The sequence below is a fragment of the Diabrotica undecimpunctata genome, chromosome 3, assembly GCF_040954645.1.
Source record: "Diabrotica undecimpunctata isolate CICGRU chromosome 3, icDiaUnde3, whole genome shotgun sequence".
Classification (NCBI taxonomy): domain Eukaryota; kingdom Metazoa; phylum Arthropoda; class Insecta; order Coleoptera; family Chrysomelidae; genus Diabrotica; species Diabrotica undecimpunctata.
This window is the reverse complement of record NC_092805.1, coordinates 2872243-2889460: the sequence shown is the minus strand read 5'-3', so window position 1 is coordinate 2889460 and position 17218 is coordinate 2872243. Positions and strand designations below refer to the sequence as shown.

At 32.5% G+C, this 17218-nt stretch overlaps 1 protein-coding gene across 4 annotated transcripts in view; it reads left to right on the top strand.

Annotated features, from left to right (window-relative positions):
- The window catches only part of Cpr (Cytochrome P450 reductase), a 113850-nt gene that overhangs the window by 76646 nt on the left and 19986 nt on the right, over window positions 1–17218 (top strand). For all 4 annotated transcript variants that reach the window (XM_072525084.1, XM_072525082.1, XM_072525083.1 and 1 more), the window contains exon 5: window positions 10121–10245. In XM_072525084.1, the coding sequence (XP_072381185.1) occupies window positions 10121–10245 (125 nt within the window). The remainder of the gene's footprint in view (window positions 1–10120; window positions 10246–17218) is intronic.

Genomic DNA, 17218 nt, shown 5'->3' with positions numbered 1-17218 from the left:
AACAATATACGGGCTGAAGACTCAGGGTAGTTACATTAAAAAATAAGAAGACCTTCATATTACATTACGATGAGACGAAAATCTGTCACCGTATCCCCGCTGTAACCCTTTCGCTTTTATTTTGTCCCCTGGCCCTATGATCCAAGATCTCCATTGTCACTGAAGCTTATTGTGTTTGCCATCCATTGGTGTTTCCTGTACCCAGTCCAGAATTTTTGTACCCAGTAGAAAGTTGTACACGTCCTTTGCTTGGTGTATCCTAAATATACTAAATATCCTCCAAGAGGATCTCCTCTTTTTTGCCCATATAGTTTTTATCTTTTTCGGCTCAGCGCCCCGCAGTCGCATAATGCATTTTTCAAAGTTTCTGGTTCCTTATCGCAGTATCCTTATCGCAGAGTCTGCAGTTAAGGTCTCCATTTTAAATGGAGATAAGACAAGACATTTTTAATTATTTTCAATTTAGTCTCTAATATAGACGTCGCATTGGATTTACTTCCGCCCTTTAGACATTTTTGGCACAGTTGATTTTCCTCGTTTCAACGAGTTAGCCGTTGGTATACCAAGCACATTCTAAATGTGATTTTCACAACTTTGAAAGGGTTTTTACCCTTATATAACAGAGTCGCTGGCCTTCTAATGTCTTCTATTGTCCTGGTCTTCCAGTACATTCAGTCCTCCTATGCAATTCTACACTGGTGTTTACGTCACTTTTTGACATGCCAGTGTCTTTAGTGCCGCTTGACTGTCTTAAAAACATATGTATCTGCTCTTTTTCAAGAGCTATCTCAATATTTCCCTTTTCACATTGCATTATTGCATAAATCTTCGCTTGGAAAACACAGCAGCAATTCCTCTTCAAATAAAGCTTTCGGTTAAATCTTGGATTTTTTGAGTATATTACTGCCCCAAATCCTCTCTAGTGTTGTTACTCGGTTGGTTGTTATAATTCTTACAATAGTCCTTCGTCTAGTCTTCGTCCCAGTCATTGTGATACTCGTATACCCTGTTCCTTCGTTGCGAAGTTTCAGTGACTGTTGTATAGGCTCCCAATTTTGGCTATCCTTGTATAATCAAATGCAATCGACGCAGGCCTAATTGAGATTTAAATGCAAACCTTTGCACCTTGCTTAGTTTGGCCATTGCATATGTTGAAGTGTCTTAGTCCACCACATCGAATATATTTTCAACTTAAAAACAATAATTCAAATGAGACCATTAAGATGCAAACATATAACTTATTATTGAGCAAGCCAAGATTCCCTCCTGTGTATATTAGAAGAAAAAGGGCTAAACACAAAACAACAAGAATCATACAGCGAGCAATATCAAACACAAAATCTAAAGTGGAATTCATGGGAACTCTTATAATAACGGTTCAAAAAGCTATCCAAAGTTACGAAAAATTTATTAAAGAGAAAAAAGTATAAATAACACAAACATAATCAGTACAAATAACAAAACAAACATCCTAGAACTAAAATAATACTTATTAGTTAATACAATTCTTTGTATTTAATATCAGGATTTGCAGATCCTGAATGTAGAGATGTGGCAACACTGAATATCTAAGGGTACCAAGAAACTATGGGAAAACTTAGGAATTTTTGTGGACACTACAAACTTTGTACTATCCCATAGTCTTGTTTTGCGTGCCTATAGTGAGATATTGAGATATTAAAGATTGATAAAAAATTCCGATGTAATATTTTACATTGCGTTATTGTTCTAATTGGAGTTGTCTTCAATCAGAACCGGGGATACATGTAGTGTGTCAAGTTCAACAAAACACTTGAGTTTGCATACTTGCAAATAATCCAAGCGTGGGCTTGTTTACTATTTCTACAATAAAGCTGACCTACTGACAGATCGATTGGTCATTGGTGTTATGATATAAAAAGAGTAGAAGTAGAAGAGTAGAGGAAGAATAATGTTAATTCGTTAGTTAATCATAATAGTACATTTATTCGAGATGTTATTATAGTTGCTCGTAAGCTTTTTCTTCTTCTAATGGCGCTACAACCCTTTGTGAGTCTTTTCGTGCTTAAAAATGTTCTTCCATTCTGCCCTTTCGGATACTTTCCTTCGCCACTGCCTGATGTACATGGCAGTTTATTCTTTGTGACTTTACAAATCTAACAATATCTCCGCTCTGCATTAGTTCATCCAGCTCGTGGTTCATTTTAATTCTCCACGAACCGTCGCTGCATTGGGTTGGTCCAAATATCTTCCTTAGTATTTTGCGCTCAAGTATTCTCAGTTGATTTTCATCAGTGGTTGAGAGGGTCCACGTTTCACATCCATATGTGACCACTGGTCTAATTACTGTTTTGTAGATTCTAAGCTTAGACTCTATAAATCTGTCTTAGACTCTATTTGACTGTAGGTATGGTTGTCTACTTTCAGATTCTCATGTTGAGTCGATTTTGTGCACTCCCTATATTTTGTTTTGCTGTCATTTATATATAGACCAAACGTAGCAGGTTCTCGTTTCAGTTCTATAACTTTTTCGATTAATACCCATTTGTTGCGGCTTATTATGGCAACATCATCCGCATATGCGCATATTTGCATTGATTTTGTATTAATACAGCCGTTTATATCCAGTTTTCTAACAACAGCTTCTAAAGTTAGATTAAAGTGTTGTTGATAAGGCATCACCTTGTCTAACTCCATTTTCAATATCAAAGGCCTGCGTCATATCTCCATCTATTCTCACCATTGCTTTGGAACCCTCCAGAGTCATTCGTATAAGTTTAACCAACTTATTGGGTATCCCTAACATAGATAGTTGCTTTAACATCTTTTGTCGATCTACTCCATCAAACGTCTGTTTGAAATCGATTACAAGTTGTAAATGGGTATGTTATATTCAACACATTTTTCATGTATATCTCTTAACATATGTATTTGGTCTATTTGTTGACCTATTTGGTCTGAAGCCACATTGGTATTCACCAATCATCTCCTCCGAAAACGATTCCAGGCGGATGTGTATAATTCCTGATAATATCTTGTAGACGACATTTAAAATTGTTATGCCCCTAAGAGAGAAGAGAGAATACAAGACACACAGTTTGGATTCATGAAGGGCGTAGGTACAAGAGATGCACTATTTAGTCTACAAGTATTATTTCAAAGATGCAGAGATATGACTTGCGATATTTACACCTGCTTTGTGGACTACCAAAAAGCATTTGATACAGTTCAACACCAAAAAATGATGGATATTCTAACAGAAGCCCAAATGGATGATAAAGATCGGCGTATAATACAAAATTTATACTGGAACCAATCAGCCACAATAAGAACGAATTTTGGAGGTGAACCAACGGAAATGATCCAGATTCTACGAGGCGTTAGACAAGGTTGTATACTTTCACCTATATTATTTAATCTATATTCAGAGGAAATATTTAGTGAAGCCTTGGAAAAATGCGAACATGGAATACTTCTAAATGGAGAACGCCTAAACAACATCCGTTATGCAGACGACACCGTTATTTTTGCAGACAGTTTGAACAGTTTACAGCAACTGATAAACAAAGTAAATGAAGTAAGTGAAAGATTTGGACTTCAAGTAAATATAACAAAAACTAAATTTATGATCATCAGCAAAAATAAAGTTAGAGACGCTCAACTACTTATCAATAATACACCAGTGGACCGAGTAAAACAGTATAACTATCTTGGAACAACAGTAAATGAACAATGGGATCACTCACAGGAAATAAAATGTAGAATAGAGAAGGCTAGGAGTGCATTCAATAACATGGCCAAACTCTTTAAAAGCCACAATCTTAATCTGGAGATAAAAGTAAGGCTCCTACGATGTTATATCTTCTCAATATTGTATTACGGAGTTGAATCCTGGACACTAACTGAAGCAATGGAGAAAAAACTTGAAGCCTTCGAGATGTGGCTATACAGGCGAATTCTAAGGATATCATGGACAGACAAGATAACCAACGAGACCGTATTACGAAGAGTGGGCAAAGAAAGAGAGGTGGTGTATACCATTAAAAGGAGAAAGTTGGAATATCTCGGACATATAATGAGAAACAGCACTAAATACAGATTGCTGAAGGTAATCCTACAGGGTAAAGTATTCGGAAAGCGAGGAATTGGGAGAAGGAGAATATCATGGTTGAAGAACCTGAGGAAATGGTTCTCCACAACAACAACGAATCTATTTAAAGCATCAGTCAATAAAATTATTATAGCCAGAATGATTGCCAATATTCGGAACGAATAGGCACTGAAAGAAGAAGAATGCCCCTATAATTTTTGGAGTTGTTTGTCTCCCCCTTTATACATAGGAAGTATGATTCCTACTTTCCAATCTTCTGGGATGACTTCTAGTGTCCATATGCGGTCGATTAGTTTATGAATACGCCTCCATAGCGCATGTGCACCATTCCACTCAATAGCGCATGTTTTATGACGTTTATCGTTTCTTCCAATGTTGGGTGCTCAACTAGTTTGTTCTGCTGTGTGGTGAATTATTTCTTCATCTTCGTTTTGTTCTTTTTCTGGGTTTAACAGTTCTTGAAAATGCTTCTTTGCACCTTTGCACCTTTTCATTATTTCTTCGCTGATAATTGCTCCATTTTTGTCCTTGCAAACTGTTGATCTTGTCATGTTTTCTTGGGTGTATTGCTTGGTTTCCTTGTAAAATTTTCTAGTCTCTCTTCTGTTATTATAATCTGTAATTTATTGTAAGCTATGATTGATAAATTAAGTAATGTCATCGATACGCTATACCGTGTAACGTGTGCCGCTATATAAGTAACCAATAAACGATTTACATCACAGTTTAATATATTGATCAAAATCTCCCAAGTAAAGATATATAGCTCCACAAGTAACATCACCAGAAAACGATGTATCCAGCAATGCATCCAGAACAATAGCATTATTCATTTTTATTATATGTCATTTCTTTCGTTTAAGTTTCCAAGCATTATTAATCCTCTACTTGGTCCAATTTTTACAATTTCGTTATTCCTCTACTCCATAAACTTTTACAGTTATTTATAATATATTCAAAACTAAAATGCTCCTATACACAATGATATTGCGAATTTAAAAGAATTCTGTAACTATTTCGTAACTTTTAATTATTTAAACCGGATTTTAATAGCAAAATTTATATACGGAAAATTTCGTCGACCTTCTTTAATTGATGATTAATATTAAAGGTATCTTAGAATTTTACAAATTTTAATTCAGTAGATATGTTAATGAACTTATTTTATTCTCTTTTTCCTGAAATATAACCGATTAAAACTTCAAATAATAATAATCGTGCCAAAAAAAAACTATGCGTATTTTAATAATGATAACTGCTTTTTTATTTTTAATTATTTCGCAACGGGTTACGTAAGATTGTGATAATTTTCAATATCATCAACGTTTTTGTTAAGGTTAAACAAAAAATACTATCAGTAGCATTCCCTGATTTAACCTTATTGTCAGGTTCGTTCTCGTATCGTAACTTACAAATCGTTATTTTAACTGTATTAGTTTTTTAGCTTCCGTTCTGGTCTGCCGTTTCAGTCTTCTGCCTGAAGATGAATCTCCGACATTGTCTTTTGACCGCCTCCTATGTCATACGATCATATACAGGGTGAGTCATGAAGAACTTTACATACTTCTACCATATGTAGAGTCCCTCAGGGAGCATATCATGTGGCCACTAAAAAATGTCAACTCCTCTTCTTTATTAATTAACAGGGTGATTTGTGTAATTGACCATTTATTTCATTTTACTGTAGTGTTTATACGGCTCATTTGATTTTTTTAATTTTTGCATGATACAGTACACTACTATCAAGCATTCGACTGGTATTAGCTAAACAAAAAAATTCCAGGACTGGCTTTGGAAAAATTAATTTAGGGATTCGTATTAAATATTACACCCTGTATAAATTTTTTTAAAATGCAATAAGTGATTTTCAAACTACATAAATAGCCAATGAAAACGACATATGCGACAATGTTGTCGCACTTTTATTAAATTTTTAGTGAACGATCAAATCTTACCAAAAATAGAACAACCATAATGAAGTATCAAATTATAAGGTAATTAATTTAAACAAATGTTATAAATTTCAAACATTTTAATTGAAATGATAAACTGAGTCACTGCACAACAAAAAACAGTAACTACTAACAATAACGAAGAACAATTTAAAAAAAAAAAAACTAAAAATATGTACATAGTTACGATAAACCCATAAATTAGAACTGGAAAAGATACAATAATGGTAACAAAATAAAAATAATTCAAAATAGATTTTCGAAATGGAACCCTGCAGCCTGTACACATTTTTGTTGCCGAATTGTTAACTGACGTATTGAATTACGGATACTCTGGGGATCGTTTCTAATAGTATTACAACAATGTATAATTCTATCAATTAATTGTTGTCGGTTATTAATATTCACTGCGTAAACTAGTTGCTTCAATCGTCCCCAAATATGGTAATCAACGGGATTGAAATCAGGGGATCTTGAAGGCCACGAAATAGGACCTGCACGTCCTATCCACCTGTTGCCATAAACATTATTGAGATGTTGTCTCACTGCCAGTAAAAAGTGTGGGGGTGCCCCATCATGCTGAAAATACATCCCTCGGATAGCAACGTTCGCGTTGGCAAGCAAATTCGGCAAAATATTTTGTAGAAAGTTCAAATAGACCTGCCCTGTTAAAGGACCATCAAAAAATTGAGGACCTACTAATTGGTTATTTATGACACCAATCCACACGTTAACCGAAAACCTTAACTGAGAACGACGTTCTCGAATAGCATGGGGATTTTCTTCTGCCCACACATGTGAATTTCGTGAATTATTTATCCCGTCTCTGGTAAATTGGGATTCATCTGTAAATAGTGTCCTGTATAGCGTTGGTCGATTATTGTTAATCCATCTACAAAATTCCAACCTATCGATCTCATCTCCAGCATGTAGTCGCTGAACCATTTGAATGTGATATGGGTATAGATTATTTTTTTGTAAGACTCTACTTACTTTTGATTGAGTAACATTGAGTTCTCGACTTACTTGCCTAGTGCTTATTGTAGGGTTCATAGTAAAGGCGTCCATAATGTCATCTTCCTGCGCTTCATCTACATGCCGCTCTGTTGTTCCACTAGGAAAAGTGCCATTTTCTCGCAAATAATTAAAAACTGACCCAAATGTTGGATGACTGGGAGTTCGACGATTAGGAAATCTCCTGCGATATTCTCTACTAGCAGCCCTACCATTCCCATTACAGAATTCATAAACAAATATTATGTCTGCATATTCTGTGGTCGAAAACTGATGTGGCATTTTAAACGAAAGTAACAAAAGCTCTACCAAAACTAACACAATGTACTTAACGTAGATATGACAGAAGAAACATGTATTCTTGTACACATAAATAACAATTGATAATGACAATAATGACAATGGGTATAAAATATCAAGAAACGTCAAACGGTCAACGCCAACCTTCATTTTAAACTTTTTTAGATTTATTTTTATTTAGTACAGTTGATGCAATGTATTATTATTTGACATAAAATTTTAATCATTTACAATCAACAAAAACTAACACATACAAGAGGTTTGACTTTTTAATCAATTTAATTTATTATTTATCGAAAATAATGCCCCAATACGATCTATGAGTAAAAATTTAAAATTGAAAAACAATTGATTCTATCATAGAGATAATACAAAGTGACAGTAAAGATGTTAATTTTCTACGTATTAGATTATGTTGTAGGAACTCATTTTAATTAAAAAATGCATTTGCAAATGCATTTTTGCATTTTTGCATTTGCAAATGCATTTTAAAAAAAAGATATACAGGGTGTAATATTTAATACGAATCCCTAAATTAATTTTTCCAAAGCCAGTCCTGGAATTTTTTAGTTTAGCTAATACCAGTCGAATGCTTGATAGTAGTGTACTGTATCATGCAAAAATTAAAAAAATCAAATGAGCCGTATAAACACTACAGTAAAATAAAATAAATGGTCAATTACACAAATCACCCTGTTAATTAATAAAGAAGAGGAGTTGACATTTTTTAGTGGCCACATGATATGCTCCCTGAGGGACTCTACATATGGTAGAAGTATGTAAAGTTCCTCATGACTCACCCTGTATATCATTGGGGTTGTGAGTGTTTATTCTCTGGCTTGTATAAGGGCCAATCCTCCCTAACTCACGATATGATGATTGTCTGATCTGTTCTAAACCCCGAGATCATGAATACTACTGTGTGAGTGTACGAGCGTCTTCAAAACCAGTAATTATCGGACCTTTAATTATCATACAATTTGTATTGTTTAATTCGTGTATTTAATTATGTTTTTATGTATCGAAATACAATAAACAAACTTTTATAGTTACTTTTGTTTTGAATAGTTTAAATACCTTTTTGTGGAAATAAAATGAATACAAATCGCGCGTGTATGGTAATTAATATATTCAATAAGGTAGTTAAAATACTAAGTCATTGCTAGTTATCAAAATTACGGAAATTTCAAATGGTAGATATATATGATGTGTATAATTAGAATTTTTCAAGGTATTGCTAATTATTGTAACACGAACAGCTACTTAAATATAGTAGCAAAATGTATAATATCTATTTAGAATGAATGTACAATAGCCATACGGCTCCCACTCCCTCTAAGGGGAAAATTCACTCATCCCAGATACCTACGGTATCAAAAGGATTGAGCTCTGGTGGGACTCTTTCGATGTTATAGGTGACTTGGTATGTTGGAGTATCTCCCAAAAAATTTTCGTACACATCTGGACGTCGCGAGGATGTTAAAGTTAAAATTATTATTATTATTATTATTATCGGCGAATTCTTCCTTAAAGGAAATTTGATGTTGGAGGCATTAGTCAAACTTTTCAGGTCTGAATCGTAATCAATAGAACGATATAACAGTTCTTTTAGTATCTCTATTTCGTCAGATTCCGATTCAAACCAAAAAATCTATCTAATGTCTCCAAAATCTTCCCACTTTTAGTGGTTCGATCAGCTTTTGCTGAAAGCAACTACTATTTGCAAATTTTCGACAGGCCATGGCTCTAAGTAGATATTTTTTAACAGAAGAAGCAAACACCAGGTTTATCCACTTCACAAAGAATTTCCTGGAATTTCCTGAAAGAATAAATAATTAACGATTATGTATTTTGTCATATTTTGCAGTTTTCGGAACAACTAATTAATTTAACAACTATTAGAATACGTCATTTTGTTGAAGCTGATTTTTTGCTTTAAAAGGTAAAATGTTTGAATTTTATTATAAGTACGTAGAATTTTAATGGCAAGAAAAAATTCAACAAAGTTAACGCAATAATTGCATTTTAAGTACTCAATTGTTAATAACTAAAAACAAGGTTACGCATTAAAAAAATAAAATGTGTTGTAGAACTTTTTTAGTTAGAAGGTAAATTTAAATAAAAATATAACAGTAAAACACTGAGAACGTTGTTTTTAAGTCTTCCACAAAATTTATCATATTATCTTATCAACACAGCTGTTTCGACAGAGTGCCTTTCTAAAGTGATCAATGGTATGTGTTTAATTGGTCATTCAGAATTATGTCTGTATTTTTTAATTTGTTAATTTCCATAGATTGTAATAAGGCTTAAGGCCTTTAATTTGGATGTGAAGAATTTGAAATTCGTCATTAAAAGAATGATTATGATCTAGAAGTTGAAGTGCGTATGTAGAATATGTGTTTCTATTATTGAAAGCCTTTTTATGTTCTGCTATACGTTTGATAAAAGTTCTACCGGTTTGACCGATGTAAGTTTTTGGGCAGTCGTCACTTCATTTTACTTCAGTCGAATCCATCACTTTTGTGACGTTAAACAGTCTTTAAAATAATGTTTTTAATAATAAATTTGCGCAATGTTTTTATCTTTATACATCTTATCACCATGATCGTGATGATTTATGCATATCTACAAAGACAAACTAAACACTTTAATTATAAATAATTGCACTATCTATAAAAACACGTTTGCCATGAGTTTTTCGGAATATTATTTTCTTTTCAAACAAGTTATCTAAAAATTTAAAGTTTTGATGACTTTGCAGGTATTTGGATTAGGAAACAAAACGTACGAGCATTACAATAAAGTCGCCATCTATGTAGATAAACGACTCGAGGAATTAGGAGCCACTAGACTCTACGACCTTGGTCTTGGAGATGATGATGCCAAGTAAGTTGTTACATCATTAACAGTTTTGATTTAGATATTTTATTCATAGTAGTTAATAATATTTTACTCACAAATTTATATCGTTTATACCTAATATTCAAGTATGTATTATAATTATATAATATCATATAAATACGATTTTGGGACAAAAATAACAAAAATGAGATAAAATGTGCATTTTAATATACGAGTAAACCAGCGGGCGTTCTCTTCTAACCATAAACTCTATCAAAGAAATAATGAAATGAGTCATACGCCTGATATCGTAAAGTATAATTTCACTATTTGAGAGAGTGAGTCATCGTTTAAAGGCCCAGAAATGCGGAAAGCTGTTTGGAAATCCAGTGACGTACACTTACTTTTATTTTAACGTTAATTATATTTTATTTTTCAAATATTAATGTTCGAAATAGGCCACAATATATTTATTTACAAGTTTTTACTGACGTTTCGATCTCTATATCCAAAGACCGCTTTCAAAGATATAAATGATAGTTATGTTTATTTTATTTGTTTGTTATTATATATTTTTATAATCTTATATTGTTTATTTTCTTTTTTTTTCTATCTTTAAAAACGGAATAGAGATCGAAACGTCAATGTATTAAACATGTAAATAGATATATTGTGGCTTATGTCCAACCTTCTCCCTAAAAATACAGAATGCCACAAACAAGCAGCTATAGAAAAATAAATATATCTGTCATTTGTATGTTTGAAAACGGTCGCTTTATAGAGATCGAAACGCCCGTAAATTAAACATTTGAATAAATATATTGTGGCTTATTCCCAACATTATTTCTAAAAATACAGAACGACAAGCGAAAAGCCATTGAAAATAAATAGTACTATCATTTGTATAATTAAAAACGGTCTCTGGATATAGAGATCGAAACGTCAATAAATAAACATATGAATAAATATTTTGTGGCTCATTCCCTACATTCCCCTAAAAATACAGAATGCCACAAACAAAAAGCTATAAAAAAGAAGTAATTTTGCAGAAAGTTTACTGATACCAACCGGCTGTCGCGGAAGTTACGCTAAAACGTCTTTTGACGTGACCCGTCCTTAAAGAGTTACACAATGAAATTTTTTAAAACAAATTTTAAGACAGTTTCCACACCACTTCAGAGGTATGTCTTGTGGCGCGATACTTTTTTTAAATGGGTGTTCGTCAAGAGCCATATTGTCTTATTAAATAAAATGAACAAAACACTTAAACAGTATAAAACAAAACAAAATAAAATCCTATAAAACAAAATAAAAATAATGTTTGATGTGTTTAAACACAAACACTATACACACTTACTATGTTCTTCTCGTTTTTTTTTTGTTTTTGGTTTTTTTATGCTGATGTTCTTATTAAACTATTAGAAAATATTATTCGCTGTCTAAACCTGAAGATGCAGTGCTGCTATCGCTGTCATTATCTTCACCACCTGGTGTAATTATAATTGGCTCTAGTAAAACTTTGATATGAGTGTCAAGTTCCCACATACAATGTTCTTCTTTAATTATGTGGCCTATACATTTAGCCCATTTCTCTGGAGTTACATGGAAGATTGCTTGAATCAAAAGTTTCTTAATTTCGTTTAATTTGAACGTTTTGTTATTGCGTGCTACTTCTCCTTTCACTTGCTCCCAGATAAGTTCAATGGGATTAAGTTCGCAATGATAAGGTGGTAGACGCAGAACTTTGACACCATAATCTTTTGCAGTTTCATCTACAGCATATTTAAGATATTCAATTTTCCTTAACCCTGCAATGTCAAGTAGCTAAATTTTGAGCATTGATTCTTCGTATGCAATCCCCTTTTCTGTAAGCCATTCTTGAATGCTCCCTTTCAATTTCTGTAATAATCACCTGTTTTTTTCGACTCAAATTGAAGAAAACCATCATCAAGAAACCCTGTATCACTTCCTATATGGGTGACGATTAAACGCCGTCCCTTTCCTGATGGAGCTTTTAATCCTGTATATCAGGCTTCTATAAATGCTTCGCGTTTACTTTTGACATTTAAATCTTGCCAAACTTTTCCAACTGTATGACCTTTTCCAACCTTGGCTAATCCAGGTTTAATCCAAATAACATATTTTGCGTCCAGTGCTGCGAATTTTGCGTATTTCTTCTAAATATTTTCTTCTCCGCACAATAATTTTATTTTTTTCTAATAGCATACTTTTTCTGTTGAGTTTTACTTATCGAAAGTTCATTTCACGCATGGTCCTGGTTAAGACTCTACGAGATATCTTGGGTAAGGAGTCATCGTTTTCGAGCTCTTGAGAAATATTTTTCAGTGTTTCACTCCGAAAATAAAGTGAATGAATTTTTCGACGTATAATATTCCTTGTCTCGTCATCCAACGGTTTTTTTGTATTTTTATGACAGTAATAATCGCTGCGTGGAAGAAAACAGGTTTTGTATGACCATAATTACTACTTGTGAACAAGAATTGGCTACACTGTTCGACAACTTCTGGTCAAGTCTACTATAGAGAAGCACAAATAAATATACTACTTTATATATTCTGTAATTTCTTATGAGGAAACGCAAATTGCAATCGAGAAAACAGGCAGTTTTCGAGGGCCGCTGTGTACATTTAAATTTGAGGATATTCGGCGTTTAAACTATGATATCACTCTTCTAAATTGAGGGTTTCTACTATAAGTAATCGTATAATTTAGCTGCCCTTATGAGTTTTACCAAGAAGCCTATCAGTAGCGGAGAATTTATTTTTTATTTGCCTTATTGCATAGTAAGAACACGTAATTAAAAGCAATATTTTTATAAAAAACGTTAAATGGAGTATTACAAACGAACATCTAATATATCAATATAATCTAAAACATTTTCGGTCTCATTCAGGAATTGCTATCTTGATAGTTTTTCTTGCTGTTCTGTCAATGTATTACCCTCCTTATCTCTTTACTTCTTTTATTTCAATTCCTTTTTGCTTGTGTTCACTTTCTGGTAAAATTTCCTCGACTGTATTGGTTTACTTAGATCTTGTATTTTTTTTACGTGCCATCTCCGCGACGAAGGTTGGCAATCATCACTGCTATTCTAACTTTTGACACTACAGCCCGAAAGAGTTCAGTTGAGCTGCATCCAAACCATTCTCTGAGGTTTCTCAGCCAGGACATTCTTCTTCTACCTATGCTGCGCTTTCCTTGAATCTTTCCATGCATTATTAGTTTTAGGAATTCATATCTGTCACCACGTTATATGACCCAGATATTGTAGTTTTCTTATTTTGATGGAGTCCAGTATCTCCCTGCTGTTCTCTATTCTTCTTAGTACTTCTTCATTGGTTATTCTGTCTGTCCAGAAGATTCTCAGCGTTGTTCTATATGTCCACATTTCAAATGCTTTCAGTTTATTGAGACATTGTTTATTTAAAGTCCATGTCTCCATACCATACAAAAGAACAGAAAATACATAACACTTTAGTACTCGTTTTCTAAGATTTAGGCTGAGGTCTCTACAACATAATTGTTTTAGATTATTGAATGCACTTCTAGCGTTTTCTATTTTAACTCTTAATTTCTTTAGTATAATCGTTTGTTTCATTAATGTTTGCCCCTAAATAGTTATAATTCTGAACTCGTTCTATCGTCGTATTATTTACGTGTAGATTGATGTGTCTGATATTTTTCTTTCTTCTTCTTTCTCTAATTTCAGCCATTTATTTTCATGCCTGCTACTTCATCTTCTAAGAGTGCGTTCATTACGGAGACCATCGCATGGTATCCTCGCCTAAATCATAGCACTGACAGTGAATTTACAGGTGGTCGGTGGTATATTCTCTATTTTTCTTCGTATTTTTAAGTCCTTCTACATTGTATCGTTCCTGTTTAGAACCTATTTCTTTGATCAGAACCCGCATTTGCTCCTCTTCTGGTGCGAACTTTTATTATATTGGATTGGTGTCTTAAGTGTACAATAGGATGATCTATCATACTTACTTTAAGCCCGTCTGGTGATTTCCAGATGCCTTTGTGTATATCTTTTCAAGCGAAGTTAAAATTATACCATCGATTCCAAAAAACTACTATGAAAAAGAAGTCACTTTTGAAATCAGAGCATCAAAAATATTTAAAATTCTTTATTTCTCAAGCACCAAATTTTTCATTTTGTTGGGCTGTGTTATCATTAGACTTCGGCAAATATGCAAATAAAAATGTAGAAAATATGCGCATAAATATGCACGTGTTTACCCGAAAATATGCAAATATTTTACAAAATATGCATACAAATAAATAAAAAAATCGTAAAATAGTAACAATTTTATTTAAAAAAAAAAAGTGTACATAACTAAATATTTCCTACTATTCATTAAGATTTACATTTATTTTAAGTAACTACATCATTTTTAAGTATGAATAAACTTATTTAGAATTATGGCAACAATAAATGGCCAAGTGGTGTTCAAAATTTTCTAACAAAAACTTGTGGCTTCTGTCTGAGTACATATATTTATATATGGAAAAACTTCGTTCAACATCAACTGATGTAACGGGAGCATTTTTCAAACTAACCAAAACATTTGGTTCTAAATTAATTGTTTCCGAAATATTTCCAGCTAGAACACTGACTACTTCAGAAAGAATATGGTAACCTTTATTTTTTTCCATAGTAGCTTCAAATTTTTTTAAAATATCTTTTCCAATATTACCTCTAACGTTCCGACAACATGACGCAAATTCTTTTATTAATGCTGTACTTTCGAACAATGACAGTTTTGGTGATTCTAACTGAGTAATTGTTTTTTGAACAAAACTAAAATTTGATTTTATAAATGAAAGTTCTTGTTGAAGCAAGTTACTCTGAAAAGTTTGTTTAGAATCCAAAAGAGATTGGGAACTTTCATCTGTTAACGTATCAATTATGTTCTTTATTTTAACAAAATGATCTGCATAAAAATTAGCTGCTTCTAACCATGTTCCCCATCGCGTTAAAATAGGTTGTGGTGGAAGAGGAATGTTAGGTAGCATTTCTTTATAAAGTTGAATTCTTATAGGAGATTTAAGAAATACTTTTTTGACACTGGATATCATGGTATTTACAAGAGGAAACTTTTTTCGTATTTCCTCTGCAACTCTGTTTAATCCATGCGCTACACAAGTAACATGTATTAAATCTGGGAAAAATATTTTTAAATTTTGTCCTGCTTTCACCATATAAGGAGCAGCATCCGATAAAATAAGCAGTAATTTATTAGAAGGAATAGTTGTCGGAAGAAAAAAAGTTGCTAATGTTTCTTGTATAAAACGCGAAATTGTTAAAGCATTTGTTTTCTCAAGTTGCTGGCATGAAATAAGATGAGATTTTGGTAAGGTATCTTCTTTAAGAACACCAATCAATAAATGAGCAATATACTTTCCTGAGGAATCAGTGGTTTCGTCTACAGATATGTAAAAATAATTATCTGCAATTTCTTCCTTAATATTAATTAACACCGACGAGTATAGCCCGTTCACATTATTTCTTCTTAGAAACCGATCACTTGGAACATTAAGTTTGCAATATTTTTTTAGAAACGAACTAAAATTTACATTTGCTAATTTTGAAAGCGGTATGTTTGGAGACACTAATGCGCGACATAAGTCTTCATTAAAAGTTTCTTGCTCATCTAATTTTTTTGAAGTAGATTGGAAACATTTAGCCATTGAAGTTTGATGTTTTCCTCCTATTTTTCCTTTTTTTGCAATGTGTGAAGCAGTTCTCACATGTTGGTCTATCTGAAATTTCTTCTCACATGCTATCTATAAATAAAAATAAAAACCTTTATTTTAACCCAACCTTTAAAATATAAAAATATACTAGGTGTTTTTGGTTAATCAAATAACTGGTTTGGAAAAAAAAAACACTCGCTAAGTGTTTTAAATGCAGTATTAATCCACAAATTAGTTTTTGTTACTAACCATTAGTACATCATATAACTTATTTTAAAATTCAACAAAAGTTTTTTTTTTGTTAATTCAATTACAATAAAAATAATTGTGTTTTAGAATAGCTGACTTCATAAAAAAAAGTAAAGGTGAAAAATTTTTCTAAATACACACCATTGTATTGTACCATGGACAATTTTTTCTCACTAAAGGAAGCTATTTTTCATTTAAAAACAACCTACGAGTACTAAATTTCAAGTAAATACGTTTATTGGTTTTAAAGTTATTGTTGTTATTAACTAAAAGAATTTAATTTTTTTTAATTTTAACACCATGTATCTCGAAAAGTAAATAAGTTTGACCCCTCATTAACTATATCGTTTTGTTCAATTTTTCGAGAAGTATCTACAGTCAAACGTTGTAAGTGTCATTTGGAAACACCCTGTATGTATGAAATATTAGATATTTAATAGAAAATATTAGATACTTACAATTTTGCCACAGACTGAACAGTAGATTTTTCCCATATCCATAGACAGCTCTTTATAAGGTTTAATCCAAGTTGAAGCACTGGTTGTTTTAGGCATTATAAAATCACAATCTTCCTTTTTGTTACGCACAACGAGTGTTTACGCTTTGAATATCAAAACAAAAATGATTTACAAATCTGAGCATCAAATTAGAAATGTTTAGGTACCTAATTCAATAAACTGGGAGATTTTGGAAAATCCCTAAATTAGGAACAAAACTATTAGCCGTTTACCTGCTGTTAAGATACAATAAATTGTAGATAGATTTGGGGATTAGATCATAAAATGCAAATGAGCGAACCCTTAGCGATTATCCAATAATTGAATGCCTCAGTGACCGAGACTTTCTAAGAATGTTGAGGGCTACTTAAATTGATCTTCTTTGAAATTGTAAATGTTTTGTACCTGTAGAGATTACGTACTTAGATCATTTCTTGATTAAAATGACTACAAAATTTTATACAAGAATTGAAATAAATTGGTATGTTTAAAAATTTTCAAATACAGTATAAAAATCTGAACTTTTATGCACTTTATGCAAACTTTTA